General features: G+C 39.6%; 1 protein-coding gene across 1 annotated transcript in view; it reads left to right on the plus strand.

The window, feature by feature from the left end:
- The window catches only part of Pkp2 (plakophilin 2), a 97146-nt gene that overhangs the window by 27588 nt on the left and 44331 nt on the right, over nucleotides 1-25227 (plus strand). Inside the window, exon 5 of the mRNA XM_045148618.1 lies at nucleotides 23983-24190. Within this exon, the coding sequence (XP_045004553.1) occupies nucleotides 23983-24190 (208 nt within the window). The remainder of the gene's footprint in view (nucleotides 1-23982; nucleotides 24191-25227) is intronic.

Below are 25227 nucleotides of genomic sequence, written 5' to 3' on the forward strand. Positions count from 1 at the left end.
TCCAGAGCCATGCATTTGTGTAAATTCTTAATAATCTTCATTGATTTTTTTAAGTGTAAGAGGAATATATGTTAATCACAGAAAAGTAAGTCTCATTCTTAGTTTATGTCCCACAGTCTGTCCATTTAGAACCAACCCCAAAGGCAGTTGTTGCCAACAGTCTGTATGCTTCCAGATTTTTCTTTTATTCATTTATTTATATGTGGAAGCACAGAGAGAAAAAGAATGAGTACACCAGGGTTTCTTGCCATTGCAAATGAACTCCAGATGCACATTCCACTTTATGCATCTGTCTTTACATGGGTACTAGGAAGTTGAACACAAGCCATTAGGCTTTACAGGGATGTGCTTTAACTGCTGAGCCATCTCTCCAGCCCATGCTTTCATATTTTGTAAGCATTAGTTAATTTTAAGCTATTACTTTCTATATACATATACATACATACATACATACATACATACATACATACATACATACACACACACACACATGCACACAGAGTAAAAGCTGGGCACAGTGATGCATGCTTTTACTCCCAGCACCCAGGGAGCTGAGGTAGGAGGATCACTGTGAGTTTGAAGCTAGCTTGGGACTAGAGTGAGTTACACCTCAGCCTGGGCTAGAATGAGACCCTGCCTTGAAAAAATAAAATAATATAAAAGGGTTTTTTTCAACTTTTTTCCATTATATTATTTCATTAACATGTTTCAATAATTGTTAAATTAGTAGATAAATCTTTTGACACTTCTATAGATGTCTCTATAGGACAGATGTCAAGATAGGATCAATATGTCATTGTGTGTTTGCTTTAAAAAGTGATACATTTAGGGTTATGGGAAATGATGCTTCACAAAGGTATTCAGTAAAACATCCCACTCTAAACTTTAGGTAACACCTTCCCTTCCTTTCTCCTCCACCCTCAGTCAATTTTGGGATGTGTTTCCAGAGACATTTGATGCATGTAGAAACAATTGTTAGAACAGGTTGTATGGCTGACTAACCTTTTTTGTTTAAAACAAAATCATAAATGGAGCCATGCATGGTGGGCATGCCTGTAATCCTATCACTTTGGAGGCTGAAGCAAGGTATCACAAGTTTGAAGACATCCTGGACTACATAGTGAGTTTGAGGCCAGCCTGGATTGTATAATGAGACCTTGTATAAAAAAAAATTAAAAAGAAATAAAAACTAGGTGTAGTGGCACACACCTCTAAACCCAGTACTCAGAAGCTGAGGTAGGAGGAGCACCATGAGTTTGAAGCTAGCTTTGCCCATAGAGTGAGTTTCAGGTCACTCTGTGCTACAGTAAGACCCTTCCTCAAACAAACAAGCAAAACAAAATCATAAATGGTAGCATACTACCTTTATTTTCTTTTTCATTTAACATATTTTACAATTCTTGGGTTACCTCATTCTTTAAAACTGCTGCATTGATTTCAGTTGCCTCAACATGTTTTATTAGTTCATTTCGTAGCAGCTTTATTATGGTGTGATTTGACATGTTTTGGCACAATAAAGACATTATCATAATCAAGATAATAAGCATATACATGACCTCCAGAGTCTTCTTATGTCCCTTTGTAATCCATATACCCCACTCCTTTCCCATCAGCTTCTATCCCTGCAAAACAGCCTACTTTCTAGACTAGATTTACAGGCTAGATTGAGTGTTCTAGAATTTTACATGAATAGAATTATATAGTAAATAGGATTTTTTTGGTCTGAATTGTTTAGACAGCTTGTCTTTTGAGATTCGTTGATGTGGTATACAGTGTGTGGTGGGTTGCAAACGTTTTTGGCTATTATAGGAAAAGATACTATAAACATTTCTGTACAACTTTACATGCTCTCATCTCTCTTGAGTAAATACCTAGGAATGGATAATATAGTAGGTGTGGTGGTTTGATTCCAGTGTCCCCATAAACTTAAGTATTCTGAATGCTAGGTTCCCAGCTGATGGAGATTTGGGAATTAACACCTTCTATAGAGGCAGTGTATTGTTGAAGGTGAGCTCATGAGTATTGTAGTCAGTTTTTCCTTGCCAGTGTTTGGTGCACACTCCTGCTGATGTAGTCTGCCTGATGTTGGCCAGGAGGTGATGTCCACCCTCAGCTCATGCCATCATTTTCCCCTACCATCATGTAGCTTCCCCTCGAGCCAAAATAAACCCTTCTTTTTGCCTCAAGCTGCTCTTGGTCAGGTCTGTTCTGCCAGCAATGTGAACCTGACTTTAATAGTAGGTATATTTTTTAAATATTTTTATTTATTTGTAAGACAGAGAGAATGGGCACTCCAGGGCCTCCAGCCACTACAGATGAACTCCAGATGCATGCACCACTATGGCTTATGGGTACTGGGGAATCAAACCCATCTCTCAAGTCCAGGTATATTTTTGGTTTTTTTCAAGATAGTTTCTTGTTCTAGCCCAGGCTGACCTGGAATTCACTATGTAGTCCCAGGCTGGCCTCAAACTCACAGCGATCCTCCTACCTCAGTCTCCCAAGTGCTGGGATTAACTGCATGCACCATCATGCCCAGCACAGGTATATGTTTTTAATAAGTTGCTGAACTATTTTACAAAGTAACCATTAGTTGACATTCCCAACAGAAATACAGAATGTACTTACTGTTGACAGCTTTAACTCTGAATGTATAAATCTGTAGTAATTTTATTGTGGTGTATATATGTATGCCTGCAGGATGGGGATTGAACCTAGGACATTCTGTATGTGAGACACTTGTTCCACCAGAGTGACATCCTCCATCCCCAGGCCTTACTTTTTGTTTGTTGTTTTTTTGAGGTAGGTTCTTACTGTAGCCTAGGCTGACCTGGAACTCACTATGTAGACCCAGGCTGGCCTCAAACTCATAGCAATCCTCCTATTTCCACTTCCCAAATGCTGGGATTAAAGCCACTTGGTTTTAATACATGTATTCCTAATAATTAATGAGATTCATCATCTTTTCATGTGCTTATTTGCCATCTGTATATCTTCTTTGATGTGTTTGATTCTTTTGCTAGTCTCTCATTTTTTTTGTTTGTTTTGTTGTTGAACTTTTTTTTAGCGCTAAAGATTGAACCTAGGTCCTCATGCATTCTAAGCCAGCCTCACAAAACTGAGCTGCATCCCCAACCCTTCTTGGTGAATTTTGAAGATTTTATTTTGTTTTCATATAGTCTATGTATATAAGCTTTTTAAAAAATATATTTATTTGTAGCCAGGAGTGGTGGTGCACGCCTTTAATCCCAGCACTTGGGAGGCAGAGATAGGAAGATTGCCATGAGTTCAAGGCCACCCTGAGACTCCATAGCAAATTCCAGGTCAGCCTGGGCCACAATAAAATTACTACTATATTTGAGAGAAAGAAACAGATAAGACTGTGGGTATGCCAGGGTCTTACTGTTGCAAAAGAACTAAAGAACTCCAGACACATGTTCCACCTTGTGCATCTGGCTTAATAAAGGGTACTGGAGAATTGAACCTGAGCCAGCAGGACTTGCAAAAGCACCTTTAACCGCTGAGCCATTTCCCCATCAATATATAAGCCTTTTTTGTTTGTATACTTTGTTTCTGTTTGTTTTTGTTTTTGGAAGTAGGGTCTTACTCTAGCTCAGGCTAACCTAGCTTTCACCACGTAGTCTCAGGCTGGCCTTGAACTCATGGTAGTCCTCCTATCTCAGCCTCCCAAGTGCTGGGATTAAAGGTGTGTGCCACCATGCCCAGCTCCTATGTAAGGTTTTTTTTTTTTTTTTCAAATCTATGATTTGGAAATATTTTTCCCAGTTCTACTTTGTTTTGTTTTTCAGTCTCTTCATAGGTTTTCATTTTTTTTTAAATTTTTTTTGTTCATTCTTATTTATTTATTTGAGAGTGACAGAGAGAGGAAGAGGCAGGTAGAGAGAGAGAATCGGTGCGCCAGGGCCTCCAGCCACTGCAAATGAACTCCAGACGTGTGCGCCCCCTTGTGCATCTGGCTAACGTGGGTCCTGGAGAATCGAGCCTTGAACTGGGGTCCTTAGGCTTCACAGGCAAGCACTTAACCACTAAGCCATCTCTCCAGCCCATAGGTTTTCGTTTTAATAGAGTAAATCTTTCTTCTTTCTATATTTCCTTTTTTTAAATTTTTGAATCAGGGTATCATTCTAGCTTAGGGTAATTTGGAACTCACTCTGTAGCCCAGGCTGGCCTCAAATTCCTACTTCAGTCTCCCAATTGCTGGGATTTAAGGTATAAGCTACCACACCCAGGTTAGTGGCTTCTCATAAGTGCTCTTACTCCAATCTACAATAAAAAAAAGAAAAATATTGAGCAATAAGATATGAAAAATTTGAAGTCTGGCTTGGGTAAAATGTCAATGAGTTTAAAGTCCAAGGAAGGAACTAACAGCCACTTGTAGTTTTCATCTCTCTGAGTTATATTTGAGTCTAATGTATATCTTCTGCATCCCTATTTATGTTTATGTTCTCTCCTTGGTCAACATATTTGAACATGTGAAAGAAAATTAAAATTGCAGCCTCAGTGGCCTTGTCTGCTAATTCTAGAATCTGTGCATGTGGGTTTTGATTGAGATTTATAGCTTTCTTCTTTGTGTCACTGACAGTATTCTGATTGGATGCCAAGCATTGTGAACTTTATCTTGTTGGATCCTACTTAATTTTATATGTCTCTAAATGGGCTTTGTTCTGAGATACAGTTAGGTTATATAGAAACACCTTGAGTTTATCAAAGCTTGATTTTCGGATCTATGTGAGATCTCATAAGTATTCGTTCTAGAACTAATTGGTCGTACCTTTCTTCCTTTTAGTTCCACTTCTTAAGGCAAGATATTGCTGCAAATTCTACATTGTTTTTCTTGCTGGCTCATGAGAAATAAATTTTCTTAGCCTGTTTCAGAATGAGGAGGTAGTTCCTCTCCTCTGGGGTCTGCCACCTCAGCTCTACATCTTGAATTCTGAGGTTTTCCTTCACGGTCTGACCTCATCGCCTGGGAACTCGGTTAAGACAAAGATGTGAAGCAGTAAAGAACCCTCCTTATTTATTTTCCATCTCACAGATACTACTTTGCATCATTTATTCAATCTCAAGGATAGAAAACATTGTATGTTTTATTTAGTTTTTAGTGTTTCACGAAGAAAGTAATTTGAGTCATTTTTAATTTTTAAATTTGATTAAGAATTTTCCCACAAGTATATGTTTATACTCTTGCCAACATTGTGTCAAAGTGCCCATTTTCATGTACCATTGACAACAAGATACTTAATTCTTTCGGGGTTTATCTGATAAGCAAAAAAAATCATTATAAAACTTTATTCTATTGGGCTGGAGAGATGGCTTAGTGATTAAGGCATTTGCCTGCAAAGCCAAAGGACCCAAGTTCAATTCCCCAGGACCTACATTAGCCAGATGCACAATGGGGTGCATGCATCTGGAGTTCATTTGCAGTGGCTGGAGACCCTGGTGTGCCCATTCTCTCCCTTCCTCTCTCTCTCTTCCTGTTTTTCTGTCAAATAAATAAATAAACAAATTTTCTTTTTAAATTATTCTCTTGTGGTTTATCTGATAAGCAAAAAAACCTTTTATCATAGAATAAATCTTTTTTTCTGAAATAGCACTATTGTTAATCAGCTTAATCAAAGAGAGTTAAAGGAAATTTTTGTTCGCTTGCTTGAGACACAGTTTTTCTCTGTAGTACAGGCTGGCCTCAAATTTGAGGCAATTCTCTTGCCCCAGCCAGGAGTGCTTCTTACAGATGCGAGCTGTCACACCCAGCCTGAGAAAACCAGCCTGAGGAAACTTTCTTAAAAATTATACACATTAAAAAATAAAATTAAATTAAAAAAAAATTATACACAAAAACACTTCATAGTTTGTCATTGCCTTTCATGCACATACTATGCCACTGTCTATCATCTTCCTGTTTTAGAATACATTTCTTTAAAATGGAAGAAAAATTTACTTGCACTAGTTAGCCTAAACTCAAATTCTTACATTTTCCCCTGATCTTTTACATTTGTTTTATTCTACAATTTATTACAATTATTGAAAATCTCTTCACCTCTATCTAATATTTTCAAAATATTCAAATGAGTTTCTAGAGAAACAAAACTGTTTGAATGCTTATATTTCATCCCTGTGCAGAGCATGTAAATGAATTACAGTTGGTACCATTGTCATAAATGCAGAGGGAAGCAAAACTGACCTACTCTTTGTTAAAAATATATATATATACTGTATTTATTTGAGACTAGAGAAAGTGTGTGTGTGAGTGAGTATGGGTGTGACAGGGCCTCTTGCTGCTGCAATCTCTAGATACATTCACCACTTTGTGCATCTGACTTTATGTGGATACCAAGGAATCCAACCTGAGACAGCAGGCTTTTCAAGCAAGTATCTCCACTGAGCCATCTCCCCATTCCTCAAGTTACATGATAAACATGTACATCCACTAGTAAATATAGGATGTAGAGACCACATAGGATAACCTTAGAAACCCAAGCCTTCCCTCTGTTGTCATACCACAGCAATCAGCAGAGACTTATGACCTCAGAAGGATTTCTCCCTGTCAGCAATCCATGCTGTAGCAGACACAGCTCATTTCTTCTAATTTACTTCACTTCTGATATTATCTGATGGGAGAGTGTATTGGTTCCCACTGGTTCAGGACTCAGTCCTGGAGACTGCTGTTTCTCCCTTCTTCTGAAGCCAATCTCAAGCTGCAGGGTATTTTACCTGTGTGTCTGATAACTGATCAGGGTTCCTGCATCCACCCCTTCTGGGTCTGTTAACTTGCTAGAGTGCCTCACAAACTAAAGGAAGCACATTGTTCTGTTCTTATAAAGCACATTACAAAGGATACAGATGAAGAGAGTGAGGAATGGAGGAAGGGGTATGAGGCTTCCATTCCCTCTCTGATATGCCACCCTCCAGAAATGTCCATGTGTTCAGTTCTGGGGAAGCTTTTGGAGCTGACCAGTCCTTTTGACTTTTTTTTTTTTTTTAATTTTATTTCAGAGCAACAGACAGAGAGCAAGAGGGAGTGGGGGGGAGAGAGAGAGAGAATGGGCGCGCCAGGGCCTCCAGCCACTATATACGAACTCCAGACATGTGCGCCCCCTTGTGCATTTGGCTAACATGGGTCCTGGGGAATCAAGCCTCGAACCGGAGTCCTTAGGCTTCACAGGCAAGTGCTTAACAGCTAAGCCATCTCTCCAGCCCCTTGACTTCTCGATGTAGGACAAAACTCCTGATGTGCCCATACATACACACACACACACACACACGCTCTCTCTCTCTCTCTCTCCCTCTCTCTCTAAATAGATATATACATATATGCATACATATGTGTATATTTCCTCACAAATAAATAAAAGTATTTTAAATAAATAAGAGATCATGTTCATGATGCATGTCTTTATCACTCCTCCCAAATCATGTAATCTCATTCTTTATTTGCATGTACTTAATGAGTAGCAATGCAAAGATGTTTTACTCCATTTTGAAACAATATTATTTCCTAAGCATTTTATCATAACAGTATTTAATAAACCTCATTTTAATGGTGGTACTATAATAGTCATAGTAGTAGCTACCACAGGGTAACTGCTGTGTGTTGCACCTGTGACTGCCAGTCTTACATGTTTTCATCTGACCAATGGGAGAACTGTATGACTAGTAAAACATCTATTGGTTCAGTATGTGACACTTATCAACTCGTGTTCTCCCATTGTCAACTGTGTGTGATTCTTTATTTTTCATTATAATAAGCACTGTAGTTACTGTGTTTGTATATTTGTTTTTGAGACAGTCTCATGTAGCCCAGGCTGGCTTCAGATTCTTGATGTAGCCAAGGATAATTTTGAACTCCTGATCTTCTCTCAGTGTTCTAATAATATACCTGGCTTTGTAGTTATTATTTTTAAAATATTTTATTTTGTTTATTTGAGACAGAGAAAGAAGCAGATAGAGAGGGAGAGAATGGATACGTTAGGGCCTCTAGCCTTGCAAACAAATTCCAGACGCATGTGCCACCTTGTGCATCTGGCTTACATGGTTCCTGAGAATCAAAAGTGTGTTCTTTGGCTTTGCAGGCAAGCACCTTAACCACTAAGCAATCTTTTCAGACCTGTAGTTTCTATTTTTAAGTGTTACTTTATGTGTACATTTCAAATTATTTCCTAAGAAGGTTTTTAGCATGAATATTTTAAGTGTTGCCACAAATTTTCAGTTGCCTTCATGAAAGGTTAAATTGATTCCAGAGAATGATTAATTCTAATGGGAGGGAAGAGAAGGAGTGACATTTCACGAAGGAGGTGACATTTGAGCTGGATCATGAAGGATGAGTAGGGCTTTGCCAAAAGAGATGTAGAGTGGGTAGAACATTCCAGACAAGGAAGCAAAAGAAAAAACACTCATGCCGCATGGATCCTGAGATCCTTTCCCTCTGAAGAGTCTGGTACTTTCTTATGCTTTTTGCCACTTGAAATTCCCATCATTTGCTGGTATCATAGTTGACAGGGAGGAGAATCAGCATAAAGCAAAAAAAGTTAAATTCTAATATGTGATTCTGCCCATTCATAAACTTAGAAATTGTCTGAAATGAAAGTTTTACTGAAGTTAGGAGACATCTGTTTGTCTGTTTCTTTTTTCTTTTCTCACAGGGGAAAATCCTCTGGGAATTCTCTGTAACTAAGAACCTCATCAGTCTCTCTGACCCTAGCTGAGTCAAACTGAATTTTAAGGAACAAGAATAGCACACTGATCCTTATATATACAGGATTCATTCCCTACCATCCTCTAGTGAAGTGTGAGGAGAATGTCCTTACTTTCTTAATAAGACATATATCCATTTGCTTGATAAAATGGACAAAAGTGACTGTGATAGCTAATCTTGATTATCAGTTTGATGAGATTTAATATCCACCATAAACCAAACATCTGATCATCTCCAGGGGGGTCAGAGTAGGTAGAAAGACATCCTAGGAGTAAATGTATGTGGTATCATCCCATGGGCAGGGTGGGAATCCTAGGCTGAGTGAATGAAAAGGAGAAGGCAGGCCGGACACTATTGTTCATCACTCTCTGCTTCCTCACTGGATGCAGTGTGGCCACCTGCCTCAAGCTCCTGCTCCCATGCCTTCCCTGCCATCAGGAGCTTCACCCTTAAATTGTGAGTCAAATTTAACTCTTCTTTCCCTTAGTTGCTTCTGTCAAAGTATTACTTCACATCATTGAGAAAACCAATAAAGTAACCACTATCTATTTTTAAACCTGGATAAGTGCCAGGCACTGAGGAGTCTGATTACATGGTAGGCCGAGCAGTGGCCAGGTTTCCAGCTTTATCTGTGCCTAGCACATTTTTCTGTGTTCTGGAATGTCTTCAGAGCTCTTTCTAGACTGGAGCAAGTGCTAAAAGCAGAGACTAGAGATAAGGGAACGGGGCAAAGGAACCTGTCAGAGCCGGTCTTCTCTGTGCCACTTCTCACTAACCCTGTCAGGACAGCTTGAAATGCAGTGTGCCCTGTAAAACATTTCACATTTCATATTTTGAAGATGGCAACCTATAAAAAAGTATTTCTAAAGCAGCCAGGGTGCATCAGAAAAAATGGGATTTTGTCTTTGCATCTGATGTGCATGAAGATTTGGTCTTGACACCATCTATGCAGTTCATGAAGTATGAATTTAACTACCTTTAAACTGTGAAATAAAAATCAAAAATATTAGAGTAACATTGTTTTAAGATAAATTACTGCTCTGTTGCTCTTTTAAATATTTTTATTTCTTTGAAAGAGAGAGTCTATAGGTATGCCTTTGCAAACAAATTCCAGATACATGTGGCACATTGTATGTCTGGTTTTACATGGGTGCTGGGGGAATCAAATCCAGGCCTGAAGGCTTTGTAAGCAAGTGCCTTTAATTGCTGAGCCATATCCCCGACTCTGCTCTATTACTGTTAAGGAAATATAATAAGGCAGATGAAATGGTCAAATAGACACCTTGTTAAAAGAAGTTTAGTTGACAGGTAAGAAATATCTAGCATTCATGAGTGAATATATGTATTTTTTAAATATTTTATTTATTTGAGAGAGAGGCAGATAGAGCAACACTAGGTGTGCCTGGGCCTCTATCCACTGCAAACTAACTCCAGATGCATCTGGCTTATGCAGGTACTAGGGAATTGAACCTTGGTTCTTGGGCTTTGCATGCAAGTACCTTTAACTGATGACCCAACCCCTGACTTGGTATTTCTCTTGCTGCTTTGTATTGTCAGTTTTAGTATATGTGCTGCTTTGAATATATTTTAATTGTCCTGTATATTTAGCATTATAACTATAATATGATATAGGAGAGTTCTTTTCTGCTGTAGTCTGGTATTCTAAAGGACTCCTATGTGTAGATGGACATGTCTTTCACTGATTTTGGTAAATTTTCTGGTATAATTTTATTGAAAATCATTCTATGTATTTAGAATGAAATTATTCTCATGGGCCTATGGTTCCTAAATTTGATATTTTCTCGGTTTCCCACGTATCTTGAAAGTACTGCTCATATTCCTTATTAATTTATCTTTGTCTGAATGTTCTGTTTCCTCCACCTTGTCATCCAGCCCTGATATTCTGTCCTCCCTACTGATTGGTAAGGCTTTTCATGGTGTTTTATTTTATTGTACTCATCATTTCCAGTAATTGTTTTCTTCGTGTGTGTGTGTGTGTGTGTGTGTGTGTGTGTAGTACATGTATGTGTGTGCTGCAGTCAGGTTTGCGTTGCTGGCAGAAAACACCTAACCAAGAGCAGCTTGTGCAGTAGAAAGGGTTTATTTTGGCTTACAGACTTGAGGGGAAGCTCCATGATGGCATGAGCAAAGGGTGGACATCACCCCCTGGCCAACATCAGCTGGACAGCAGCAGCAGGAGAGTATGCCAAACACTGGCAAGAGGAAGCTGGTTATATACATAAGCCTGCTCCCAACAATACACTGCCTCCAGGAGGCTTTAATCCCCAAATTGCCATCAGCTGGTGACCTAGTATTCAGAACACCTAAGTTTATGGGGGACACCTGAATCAAACCACCACAGTGGACATACATGTGGATACATATGTGTGGGGATATACTCACACATGTGTGTGCTTGTGGAGGTCAGAGGTTGACTGTGGGTGTCTTCCTCAATCACTCTCCCTTTTACTAAGGCAGGGTCTCTCATCTGAGCCCAGAGCTTGCCAATTTAGCTAGTCTAGCTAGCTTGCCTCAGGATTCCCTGTCTCTACCTCCTTCATGCTAAGATTACAGTTCGCCACCACACCCATAACAATTTGTGTCGTTTGATTTCTTTGAATATTTTGTGCAAAAGAAAGTATGGGATATGTGTTGTGCACACATATGTGTATGTGCTGAGTGGCACCCTCTACTCACCCACCTGTCTTTCCTTACAACAGTTGTGTCTCTGAATGATTCCAGAGCATGCCATTTGTGAGTGTATGATACTCCAGTCTGCACTCCACAGGATTAGGGTTACAAATGTGTGTAATCATGCCCAGCTATGTACATGGTTTCTAGAGATTCAGTCAGTAGTCTGTGCACTCTCAAGGCCTCGTGCTTTGTGTAGGAAACACACTTAATCACAGAACCATCACTCCAGTCCCTTTGAACATATTTATAATCATTCTTTTGAATCCATTTCAGTGATTCCATCTAATTCAGTCTTGTTGACAGGCATTTCTATGGGATTAGCAATTTTTTTTTAATTTTTATTTATTTATTTGAGAGCGAGAGACAGAGGGAGAGAGAGAGAATGGGCGCGCCAGGGCTTCCAGCCTCTGCAAACGAACTCCAGACGCGTGCGCCCCCTTGTGCATCTGGCTAACGTGGGACCTGGGGAACCGAGCCTCGAACCGGGGTCCTTAGGCTTCACAGGCAAGCGCTTAACCGCTACGCCATCTCTCCAGCCCTTGGGATTAGCAATTTTTGGAGGAATAATGTTGCCTTGGTTTTCCATGTTTCTTGTGTTTGTGTACTGAAACTTGTACATCTGGGATCATTGTTAATTTGGGTTTTTTAATATTTACTTTTATTTATTTATTGGAGGGAGAGAAAGAGAGAGAGAGAATGGATGTGCCAGGGTCTCAAGCCACTGCAAACAAACTCCAAATGCATGCACCACTATGTGTATCTGACTTACGTAGGACCTGGAAAATTGAACCTGAGTCCTTAGGCTTCATAGGCATGTGCCTTAAATGCTAAGCCATTTCTCCAGCCTGGTTTTTCTTTTTTTTTAATCACCCTTATTTGTCACTGGAAATTCTTTCAGTGTTTAAGAAAGCTGATGTTTAAGAAAGTTGGATGTGAGGGTGATCTGGCTGTGCCTTCTATCACCCCAATGATCTCCAGGGTTGATTCAGCTGATCTGGCTGGTTAGGTGGATGTCTGCTTCCCCCCTTACCACCACTCCATGTGCATCCCTCTCGAAGCTGCACGCTCAAAGAGGACAACCTTCCCCAAATAGAGTAGGACCAGTCTTCGGTCAAGGGTATATAAGTAGCTGTGCTCCCCTACAAGAACCTCCAAACAAGCTCTCAAGAAAGCATAGATTGGGCTGGAGAGATGGCTTAGCGGTTAAGCGCTTGCCTGTGAAGCCTAAGGACCCCGGTTCGAGGCTCGGTTCCCCAGGTCCCACATTAGCCAGATGCACAAGGGGGCGCATGCGTCTGGAGTTCGTTTGCAGAGGCTGGAAGCCCTGGCGCGCCCATTCTCTCTCTCTCCCTCTATCTGTCTTTCTCTCTGTGTCTGTAGCTCTCAAATAAATAAATAAATAAAACAAAAAAAAAAGAAAGCATAGATCATGGTAGGATTGAGGTGTTCTCTTCCTCCTCTACCCTGATGTTTGGGGATATAAAGCTTGATTCCTCTATAGTGTCCTGAACTTAAAATACCATCTGTAAAAACAATCACTATCAAGACTTAGGTCCAGTGTGAAAATACAGTAATAGTCAAATAAAAAACAACCATTCCTTGAGTGCCAGTCATTTCTGGATTAGCAGTGACAGGATTGTGTGCATCAATATATTAGTTACTTGGGTGGGAGTACAAAGGAAAAAGACAAAATGAGACTAGTCTGGCAGAGAAAAGGTAGAAGAGGGAGATTTAAATAGAAGGTAGAATAGTTAGACAAAATGTAGTGAGAAATAAGGCAGTTTGAGCTAATGGTAATATGAAAAGGGAGAGTAAAGAAATACAATCAGTTGGCAAAGAGCATGTTGTACAAACATTAAGACCTGAATTCAAATGTACATAACTGCTGGACATGGTAGCACATACTGTAACCCCAGCTCTTAGAAGGTGGAGACAGGCAGAGCCCTGGACAAACTGGCTATCTGGACTACCTGAATTAATGAGGTCTTTGTTCACAAGACACTCCATCTCAATCAATAGGCTGAAGGACTGGAGGGATGGCTTAGCAGTTAAAGCATTTGCTATCAAAGCCAAAGGACCTAGGTTCAACTCCCCAGGACCCACATAAGCCAAATGCCCAAGGTGGCACATGTATCATACTTAGTTTGCAGTGACTGGAAGCCCTGATGTGCCCATTTTCTCTTTATGTGCCTCTTTCAATCTCCCTCTCTCTCAAATAAATAAATAAAAATTAAGTATTAAAAATATATAAATAAACAAATAGGATGGAGAGTGATATAATCAACTTCTAGTCTATGCATACACACTACACACATACATATACAAAGAATAAAGAATGTAGACATAGAGAGAGGGTAACAGAGCAAAACAGCTGGTCAGCTGAATTGATGTTGGCTGTTGAATAAAGAAGAAACAAATGAAGGGAATGGTTGGATGTCTAAAAATGGATATTGTTTGGCCTATCTGTGAGTTTCAGACTGGGGACTCTGGACATTCTTTCCTGGGCTCTCTGTGTGTTCCTTTGGGAGGTCTGACCACTGATGCTGGTCATACTTCTGAGCAGGGCATTCCTTCTTGAGGTGTGTCCTCTCTTCTAGGCTCAGATTGCAAATGTACAGTCCTTCCTGCTATCTACATCACCACTTGGAACATGAGCCCCCACAGACTTGTTCTAACCAGGAATTCTCCCTTGATGACTGCATGGTTCTGATTGAAAGATCCTTTCTCACAGTCTAGAGGTATTTTACTGGCCAAATTTCAGTGTATATTCCCATGATACTTACTCTGAGTTTCCAAGAGTGTGAGGAATGGACAGAGGCAGTCTAATCACCATCCCAGTAGGGGTCTTTTTAAAATGGTGTCCAAGCTGCCCTGGTGACTGAAAAGAAGAGAGAGTCTTCCCAGTACTTTTTAACCTCTGCCAATGTTATTTCTTCATCCCTACTGTCTGACTGGCTTCTTTTTTTTTTTCTTTTCTTTTCTGATGCTTAAAATGTCCATTACTGAAAATCCAGTGCAAATTTTTGAGCTTCTGTCTAAAATCGTAGCTTCCATCAATCTGCTTTTGGTACTCCCTCTAATTCAGAGTGGGGGACTCCCCAGGCTAAGTCCATGCTTCCAGGAATGGCTGTAGACTGTCTCTCCTATCCTGTAAAGTTCTCTATATTATTTTGTTATGAAGGATATAGGTATTCAGGGCGTCACTCACCTCTTCTGATACCTGTTAACCAACTTTCTCCAGTCTGTTCCCTGGTGATTCTACCCAACGGTGTCTGTGTGCTATTTACCATCTTCTTTCCCTGAATTTTCTTTTTGAACTGTTCTCTTAGTCCATTTTTTCCTTCTAGCTGAGGCATCTGAGATGATTTAGTCTCACAGAAGTTCTCACTGGAGGCCGGATGTTAAAGTTGTAGAGTCCCAGATCTGGCCCAGCAACTTCCAACCCAGCTCTCAAACAATTCCTACCCAAACTTTGTTTCTATGTAGACATTTTTTAAAAAAATATTTATTTGAGAGAGAGAGTATGGGTGCACCAGGGCCTCTTGCCACCACAAATGAACTCCAGGTGCATGCACCACTTTGCATGTCTGGCTTTAGATGGATAATGGGGAAATGAACATGGGCCATCAGGATTTGTAGGCAAATGCCTTTAACCAAACTAAGCCATCTCTCAGCCCTTAGTCTGTTTTTGTTTGTTTGTTTGTTTGTTTGTTTCAAGATAGAGTCTCTAGCCCAGATTGACCTGGAACCGACTGTGTAGTTCCAAGCTAGCCTCACAGTGATCCTCCCACCTCTGCCTCCCAAGTGCTGGGATTAAAGAAATGCACCACCATGCCCCAGCTCCCCTAGTTGTTTTGTAAAAAGTACTTACCCCTTAAGGTGTTGTCAGTCCCTGTCACTTGCAGGCAAGAGATCTCCAAACTGGGCCAATCCTTCCTGGAAGGACTCTAGACTTTCTCTCTTGTTCTCCTAACTATTTAACAAAATAATGCATATGAAACTCAACACTGTGCTGGTATCTCTTATGATATATAATTGGGAGGAGGATGCTATTAACTAGATAACCTATATGAAATTTGTTACCTTGGCTTTATTGTTATTGTGGTAATGATTGTGATTGTTAATTCATTATTTATATTATTTCATAGCCCTGACTTTTATTCCTTACTTGCTAGTCTTTCTCTTAAACCTATCAAAAGAATATGTAAGGTTGAAAGACTGTATGACAGTTAATCTGAAAGGAAGAGAAGCTGGGGTTTGGTATATAAGAAGTATGCAAAGAAAATAATAAAGACAAAAAAGAAACAAGACAAAAAATACACAAATATGTCATCAGCACCAAGTATGAGTATTCAGACCCCTGGCAGTCAGGCACTCTTCATACCTACAAGCCTCATTTGAAAGGGAAGACTATGCCCATTTGAAAAAACTTAATCTCCTACTAACATTTACATTAAGATAAAAATGGCCAAGATTAAGAATTATATTGGACTTCCGGTTAAGATGGCAGCGTAGGTACCACGCCAAAGCGGCCTGGGGGGAAAAAAGACCAAAAAGAACTCAGCAAAATACACACTTTTATTACAAAGTGAGGTGTATAGGAAATTGAAGCAGCAGCGGAGAAGTAGGAAAGATCCAGAGCATTCAGAGCCCACACAGGCCATGAAAGCGGCCTCGGCAGCTCTGCCAGCCGCCGCTGCAGTGCGCACCAGAAAGCCACTGGGCTCAGCTCCAGCCGCAGGAGAAGCCAGGTGCAGGAGCTTACCCTCACACCGGCGCTCTCCGCAACTCAGGAAACGTGAAGAGAGAGTGGCAGTGAGCAACAGAGGAGCAGACCACGAGGTAGAAGAACACGTGGAACAGCGAGAGATCCAGAGCAGCTGCGGCTCCCTCCCATTCCCCACTGCCTGAGCCCAGCTCCAACGAACAGAGCAGCGTTCCGGGACCTCCGGGACCGGCCATGCCAACTTGAGCCAACAGTGGGACACAAGTAGGAACAGAGTCCGGGAGCAATATGAGCGGCTCCGGCACTGGTAACAGCGGCCCCAGCAGTAGCAGATCCAGGAGCAGCAGCAGCAGCAGACCCAGGAGCAGCAACAACAGCCGACCCAGCAGCAGAAGCAGCAGTGGCTCCAGAAGTGGCAGCTACATCAGCAGCAGCAGCAGAGGCAACAGCAGCAGTGGGCCCAGCAGCAGCAGCTTCAGCTGCTGGCAGACCCACCAGAGGCAGCTTTTGCAGCACCAGTTCCAGCAGCAAGGGTGCTGATCTGCAGGGCCACAGTTGCCAGGCTTGGTTTGCCCCACAGGAAAAGCCAGTGCCCAGCTCCACAAATCAGAACAGCAGCCCAACGACCTAGGCAGCAATTTGACTGGGAACAAACTCATCCAAGGTTACTGGGTTTGCACCAGGGAAGGGTCTCACTTGGTCACAAGCTGACTTGGAACCCTCAACAGACCAGAAATCTTGACCTCTATGTTGATAGAAGATCTGGTTGTTGTAATAACTACTCTGGCATACATACTTGGGGCTGTTTTTCACTGAATGGGACAGTGTTTAGTTAACTTTTAGAATCTACCTGTTTTTTATTCCACTCAGCCTACTTGAATACCCCCATAGCAGGGAAACACAACCCCTAGGAGCACCTTTGTAGATACTCTCAGAGTCTTAAGAGCCACATCTAACACCTAAAGCTCCTACCCTAAAAATATATAACATCAAATCAATTGATAAAGCTAAAAATACCCAGCTAGCTAGAAAATCCAAGCATCAACTTAATCCAAGACGCAAAAATATATACATTATAACACAAGAAATACTAAAAAGAAAGATGATATAAATCCACCTAAAAGTATTAATGCATCAGAAATGACCTCCAGTGAGAACGAGTTAGAGGAAATGCCAGAGAAAGATTTCAAAAGAATGATTGTAAATATGTTCAAAGAAGTCAGAGAACAAATCAAAGGAGTCAAAGAGGAACTTAAAGAGGAAATCAAAGGAATCAAAGAAGATGCAGGACACCAATTTCATGAAATAAAGAAGGCAATAGAAGACATAAATAAGGAAATAGAAATAATAAAGAAAAACCAGTCAGAATTACTAGCAATGAAGAACACAGTTAATGAAATAAAAAACTCTGTAGAAAATCTCACCAGTAGAATGAATGAAGGAGAGGACAGAATATCTAAGCTAGTAGACCAGGTGGCAGATCTAATACAGGCCAACAAAGAGAAAGACAAACTTATAGAAAAGTATGAGTGGGAATTTCAAGATATTCGGGACACTATGAAAAGTTCAAATATTAGAATTCAGGGCATAGTAGAAGGAGAAGAATTCCAATCCAAAGGCATAGTAGGTGTCTTCAACAAAATCATAGAAGAAAATTTCCCCAAATTGGGAAAGAGGTGCCAATGCAGATACAGGAAGCCTTTAGAACCCCAGCCAGACAAAAACCTGGAAAGAACCTCTCCTCGCCATATTATAATTAAACTTCCAAACACACACACCAAAGAAAAAATATTGAAAGCAGTTAGAGAGAAAAATCAAGTTACCTACAAAAGTAAGCCCATCAGGATTACAGCAGATTATTCAACACAAACATTTAAAGCCAGAAGGGCTTGGAGTGATACATTCCAAGTTCTGAAAGATAACAACTGTCAACCAAGGTTACTTTATCCTGCAAAGTTATCTATTCAAATAGACGGAGAAATAAGGACATTCCATGACAAAAGCAGGTTAAAGGAGTATTTGAAGACAAAACCAGCTCTACAGAAAATACTTGATAGAATCCTCCATGCCAAACAAAAGGAAAAGCACACATATAAGGAACCTAGAAAAAACAAGCAATACTCAAATACTAGTTAAGAGAGCACAGGTAGAACCAGAACCACAAAAACAAAATGGCAAACATAAATACACACCTTTCAATAATATCTCTTAATATCAACGGCCTCAATTCCCCAACGAAAAGACATAGGTTTGCAGACTGGGTTAAAAAGCAGGATCCTACAATTTGTTGTCTCCAAGAAACTCACCTTTCTACAAAGGATAGACATTATCTTAGGGTGAAAGGTTGGAAAATGGTGTTTCAAGCAAATGGGCCTAGAAAACAAGCAGGGGTTGCTATCCTAATATCTGACAAGGTAGACTTTAGTCCAACATTAGTCAAGAAAGATAAGAAAGATCACATTATATTGATTAAGGGCATACTCCAACAGGAGGACATTACAAACCTAAACATATATGCACCTAACATGGGGGCTCCCAAATTCGTCAAACAAACACTATTAGAACTAAGGTCACAGATAACACCAAACACAGTGGTAGTGGGTGACTTTAACACCCCACTCTCATCAACTGACAGGTCATCCTGGGAAAAAAAAAACAGAGAGGCATCTGGACTAAATGAGGTCATAGAAGGAATGGACCTAACAGATATATACAGGACACTTCATCCAAAGGCTGCAGAATATACATTCTTTTCAGCAGCACATGGAACATTCTCTAAAATAGACCATAGATTAGGACACAAAGCAAATCTTAACAAATTCAGGAAAATTGAAATAACTCCTTGCATTCAATCTGACCACAATGGAATTAAACTACAAATCAGTAGCAAGAAAGGCTATAGAGCATACACAAAATCATGGAAACTAAACAATACACTACTAAATGATGAATGGGTCAATGAAGAAATCAAGAAGGAAATCAAAAAATTCATAGAGTCAAATGATAATGAGAACACAACATATGAAAATCTCTGGAACACAACAAAGGCAGTTCTATGAGGTAAATTTATAGCCTTAATTGTCTATATTAAGAAATTAGAAAGGTCACAAGAAAATGACCTAATGCTTCACCTTAAAGCCTTGGAAAAAGAAGAACAAAGCAAACCAAAAATCAGTAGGCGGGAAGAAATAATAAAGATTAGAACAGAAATTAATGAGATAGAAACAAAAAAAAAAAAAACAATCCAAAGAATTAATGAAGCAAAGAGTTGGTTCTTTGAAAGGATAAACAAGATTGATAAACCCTTAGCAAATCTGACCAAAAGAAAGAGAGAAGACACACAAATTAATAAAATCAGAGATGAACAAGGTAACATCACAACAGATTCCAGAGAACTTCAAAAAATCATAGGGACATACTATAAAAGCATATACTCCACAAAGTATGAAAATCTGAAAGAATTGGATGATTTCCTTGATCTATATGACCTACCTAAATTAAATCAAAATGAGATTAATCACTTAAATAGACCTATAACAAACATGGAGATCCAAACAGTTATCAATAATCTCCCAACTAAAAAAAAGACCAGGTCCAGATGGATTCACTGCTGAATTTTACCAGACCTTTAAGGAAGAGCTAACACCATTGCTTCTCAAGCTTTTCCAGGAAATAGAAAAAGAAGGAATTCTACCAAACTCCTTCTATGAGGCCAGCATCACCCTGATACCAAAACCAGGCAAAGATAGAACAAAAAAAGAAAATTACAGACCAATCTCCCTCATGAACATAGATGCAAAAATTCTCAACAAAATATTGGCAAACAGAATACAAGAGTATATCAAAAAGATCATTAACCCTGACCAAGTAGGCTTTATCCCAGAGATGCAGGGATGGTTCAATATACGCAAATCTATAAATGTAATACATTTCATAAACGGGTTGAAGGATAAAAGTCACATGATTATCTTATTAGACACAGAGAAAGCATTTGACAAAATCCAACATCCCTTCATGATAAAAGTCCTACAGAGACTGGGAATAGAAGGAACATATCTCAATATAATAAAAGCTATTTATGACAAGCCTACTACAGGCAACATATTACTAAATGGGGAAAAACTGGAAGCTTTTCCACTCAAATCAGGAACAAGACAAGGGTGTCCACTGTCCCCACTTCTATTTAATATAGTTCTGGAAGTCTTAGCCATAGCAATAAGGCAAGAGACACATATGAAAGGGATACAAATTGGAAAGGAAGAGATCAAGTTATCATTATTTGCAGATGACATGATTCTATACATAAAGGACCCTAACGACTCTACTAGCAAGCTGTTAGAGCTGATCAAAACCTACAGCCATGTAGCAGGATACAAAATAAATACACAGAAATCAGTAGCCTTCATATATGCTAACAACAAACACACAGAGGATGAAATCAGAGAATCACTCTCATTCACAATTGCTAAAAAAAAAAAATAAAGTACCTTGGAATAAACCTAACCAAGGAAGTAAAGAATCTATACAATGAGAACTTTAAAACACTCAAGCGATAAATTGCAGAAGACACTAGGAAGTGGAAAAACATCCCTTGTTTCATGATTGGAACAATCAATATTGTTAAAATGGCAATCTTACCAAAAGCAATCTACACATTTAATGCAATCCCTATCAAAATTCCAAAAGCATTCTTCATGGAAATGGAAAAAACAATCCAAAAATTCATTTGGAATCACAAAAAACCTCGTATATCTAAAATAATACTGAGCAACAAAAATAATGCTGGTGGTATCACCATACCTGATTTTAACCTATACTACAGAGCCATAGTAACAAAAACAGCATGGTACTGGCACAAAAACAGACATGTAGATCAGTGGAACAGAATAGGGGACCCAGATGTAAGCCACCTTATAGTCGATAAAAATGCCCAAAATACTCATTGGAGAAGACAGCCTCTTCAGCAAATGGTGTTGGGAAAACTGGATATATATCTGCAGAAAGATGAAAATAGATTCTTCTCTCTCACCATGCACAAGAATTAAGTCCAAATGGATTAAAGACCTTAACATCAGACCTGAAACTCTGAAACTGCTAGAGGAAAAAGTAGGGGAAACCCTTCAACATATTGGTCTTGGCAAAGACTTTCTGAATACAACCCCAATTACTCAGGCAATAAAACCACAGATTAATCACTGGGACCTCATGAAATTACAAAGATTTTGCTCTGCAAAGGACACAGTGAAAAAAGCAAAGAGGCAACCTACAGAATGGGAAAACATCTTCACCAGCTGTATATCTGATAGAGGATTAATATCTAGGATATACAAAGAACTCAAAAAGTTAAATAATAAGGAATCAAACAAGCCAATCAAAAAATGGGCTATCAAGCTAAATAGAGCATTCTCAAAGGAAGAAATACGAATGGCATATAAGCATCTAAAAAAATGTTCCACGTCACTAGCCATCAGGGAAATGCAGATTAAAACCATCTCATTCCTGTCAGATTGGCCACCATCATGAAAACAAATGATCATAAATGTTGGCGGGGATGTGGAAAAAGAGGAACCCTTCTATATTGCTAGTGGGAATGCAATCTGGTCCAGTCATTGTGGAAAACTGTGTGGAGGTTCCTAAAACAGCTAAAGATTGATCTACCACATGACCCTTCTATAGCACTCCTAGGCATATATCCAAAGGACTCATCTCATTTCCTTAGAAATACGTGCTCATCCATGTTTATTGCTGCTCAATTTATAATAGCTGGGAAATGGAACCAGCCTAAATGTCTCTCAACTGATGAGTGGATAATGAAGATGTGGCACATTTATACAATGGAGTTCTACTCAGCGGTAAAGAAAAATGAAGTTATGAAATTTGCAGAAAAATGGATGGACCTGGAAAGGATTATACTAAGTGAGGTAACCCAGGCCCAGAAAGCCAAGCGCCACATGTTCTCTCTCATATGTGGATACTAGCTACAGATGATTGGGCTTCTGCGTGAGAATGAAAATACTTAGTAGCAGAGGCCAGTAAGTTAAAAAGTAGACATAAATGGAAGAGAAAGGAAGGGTGGAGGGTACTTAATAGGTTGATTTTGTATATATGTAAGTACAGTGATTGTGATGGGGAGGTAATATGATGGAGAATGGAATTTCAAAGGGGTAAGTGGGGGGGGGGAGGGAATTACCATGGATTTTTTTTTATAATCATGTAAAATGCAAGTAAAAAAGAATTATATTGGACTGGAGAGATGGCTTAGCAGTTATGGCACTTGCCTTGGAAGCCTAAGATTCCAGGTTCCATGCTCCAGAACCTACATAGGCCAGATGCATATGGTGGTGCATGTGTCTGGAGTCCATTTGTAATGGCTAGAAGCCCTGGTGCACCCATTCTATGTCTCACAGTGTCTCTCTCTCTCTAATAAATAAATACAATATTTAAAAAAAAATGGCCAAGATCTCTACCAAAACCTCTTGCCACCTTGAAAAATTCAAAGTCAGATGTGAGTGGAAGCCAACAAAAAGGAAAACTGTAAGATTACAACTGCCATTTCAGCACACTAATACTGCATCCACCACTTGGTTCCTTTTGATGGTATTTGCAACCCAAAACACCAAATCACTTTCCTCAAATTGACATTGTTTGGTTTCTTTTAATCAACCATAATTTCTGTACCTAACCTATTCATTTTTATTTGATTTATTTATTACTTATTAAAAATAGAATAATGCAAGCACCTTTAACCCCCATTCTATTTTTTTATTATATTCCGAGCTTTTGTTACTTAACTCTCTTATTGAGGCACGGTCTCACTATGTAGCCCAGGCTGGTTTCAAACTCACTATCCTCCTGCTAATACAGGCATATGCCACCCCATCTGACTGAACTATCTGTTTTTTTTTCTCTTCCTAGTTTTGATCTTGCATATTTGAATATTTTTTCAAATGGCATATCAAGTAGTTTTTTTACTCGCACACTTTATGTAAATATTTTTAAATACTCAAAACTATTGATCCTAAAAGTAACTTGGAGTTAGTTGGCAAAGTTCCTAAGATTGCCATTATAAACGAATTTTTGTTTCTACTACTGATGATGATTTATATTCATTTAAAAAACCTGTGTATGTGGTATGTTGGGTGTGTGTGTGTGTACACCAGAGATTGATGTTGTGCTGCACCTGCATGGTACATGGATGCTTGGGATCAAAACGCATATCCCCAGGCTTTGCACAGTGAGCGCTTTATTGACTGAGCCATTCCCCCAGCCCTCTCTATTTATTTGTTACTGAGTATAAAGATTTATCATGAGTAAAGTGCTCATGTAAGCCTGTTTTCTTCTGTAAAACTTCTTTTAGTTCCCAAATCCATCATTATTCTATTTTTTAATATTTTTATTTATTTGCATGTGTGAGGGGGATTGGGTGGTTGCCAGGGTCTCTTGCCACTGCAAACAAATGTTAGGTGTTTGGGCTACTTTTTTCTTCTGGCTTTATACAGATGCTGGAGACTCAATCCCAGGTAGACAGGCTTTGCAAGCAAGCACCTTTTACTCCTATACTATTTTTTATTATATTCCAAGCATGTGTTACTTAACTCTCTCTACCTAATTACCCATTATCCACTCTCTAGTGCTTAACTTTCCCCTCTTGGAACCTCTTGATGACAGATCCTGCCTTATAGGACAGTTGTGTTGTACGGGGTGATTTCATTGTGCCACATGTAGTTATTGATGGATAAGTATTATATAATCAATGTCCATGAACTTCATATGTTTATAGGAGATTGAATATCGCAATGCCACATTAACATTAATTAATATTGTATAATTGCATCCACTTCTTCCCCAGGTCAATCAACTTCGTGGCATCCCTAAGCTCCTGCAGCTGCTCAAAGTTCAGAGTGAAGACATTCAGCGAGCTGTGTGTGGAGCCTTAAGAAACTTGATGTTTGAAGACAATGACAACAAGTTGGAGGTGGCTGAACTGAATGGAGTCCCTCGGCTGCTCCAGGTGCTGAAGCAAACCAGAGATTTGGAGACCAAGAAGCAGATAACAGGTAATACTCACTGGCCATTCAAGAGCCCTGCAGTGCAAAGCCCAGCCATATGTGCTATGTCATGTGTTTTCTTGATTCCTGGATCAGATGATGGATGGGATCATTGTTAGCCAAATAGGTGGTTTTAAATTAACATTATTACCTGTTGGCTTAGAGCCTAGAATCAAACTATGTTTAAACTCCTTTTTTCTGGAGAAAAATACTGTGATGCCTCAACTTAATATTTTAAACTGGAAATTCTGTGTACTTATGGTTACATGCCTTTAAAACAGCTTTTTAGCAGGACTTTCTGCATAAATTCACCAACAGCCAGCTGTGTAGTTAGAAAATGCATGGAGTTCAGATGTTATCCCAGGTATCCAAAGCATTTTAAAGAAAAAGTACAAAGCCAGGTATGGTGGCGCACACCTTTAATCCCAGCACTCAGGAGGCAGAGGTAGGAGGATCACTGAGAGTTCAAGGCCACCCTGAGATTACAGAGTGAATTCCAGGTCAGCCTGGGCTAGAGTGAGACCCTATCTCGAAAAACCAAAAAAAAAAAAAAGAAAGAAAGAAAAAGTACAAGAACCACACTCAAGGCTTTATTTAATAGTCAGTTTGCTAGATTTGCATAAAGGAGAGGAAGGTTCAGTAATTTTCCATTGTAAAGGAACAGTTTAATGAAATTGTTCAAAATGTAAGAAACTGGGGGCTGGAGAGATGGCTTAGTGGCTAAGGCATTTTGCCTGCAAAGCCAAAATATCCTGGTTCGATTTTCCAGGACCCACATAAGCCAGATGCACAAGGGGGCGCATGCATCTGGAGTTCATTTGTGGTGGCTGGAGACCCTGGTGTGCCCATTATCTCCCTCTCTCTTTCTCTCTCTCTCTCTCTCTCTCTCTCTGCCTCTTTTATTCTCTCAAATAAGTAAAATATATTTTTTTTAATGTAAGAAACTATATTCTCATCTTTCTAACTCCTGGACCACCTTAATGCCACCATGATAGCACACCTGTCCCTCAACCACTGTAAAACAGTTTAAGCTGGGCGTGGTAGTA

The sequence above is a fragment of the Jaculus jaculus genome, chromosome 5, assembly GCF_020740685.1.
Source record: "Jaculus jaculus isolate mJacJac1 chromosome 5, mJacJac1.mat.Y.cur, whole genome shotgun sequence".
Lineage (NCBI taxonomy): Eukaryota > Metazoa > Chordata > Mammalia > Rodentia > Dipodidae > Jaculus > Jaculus jaculus.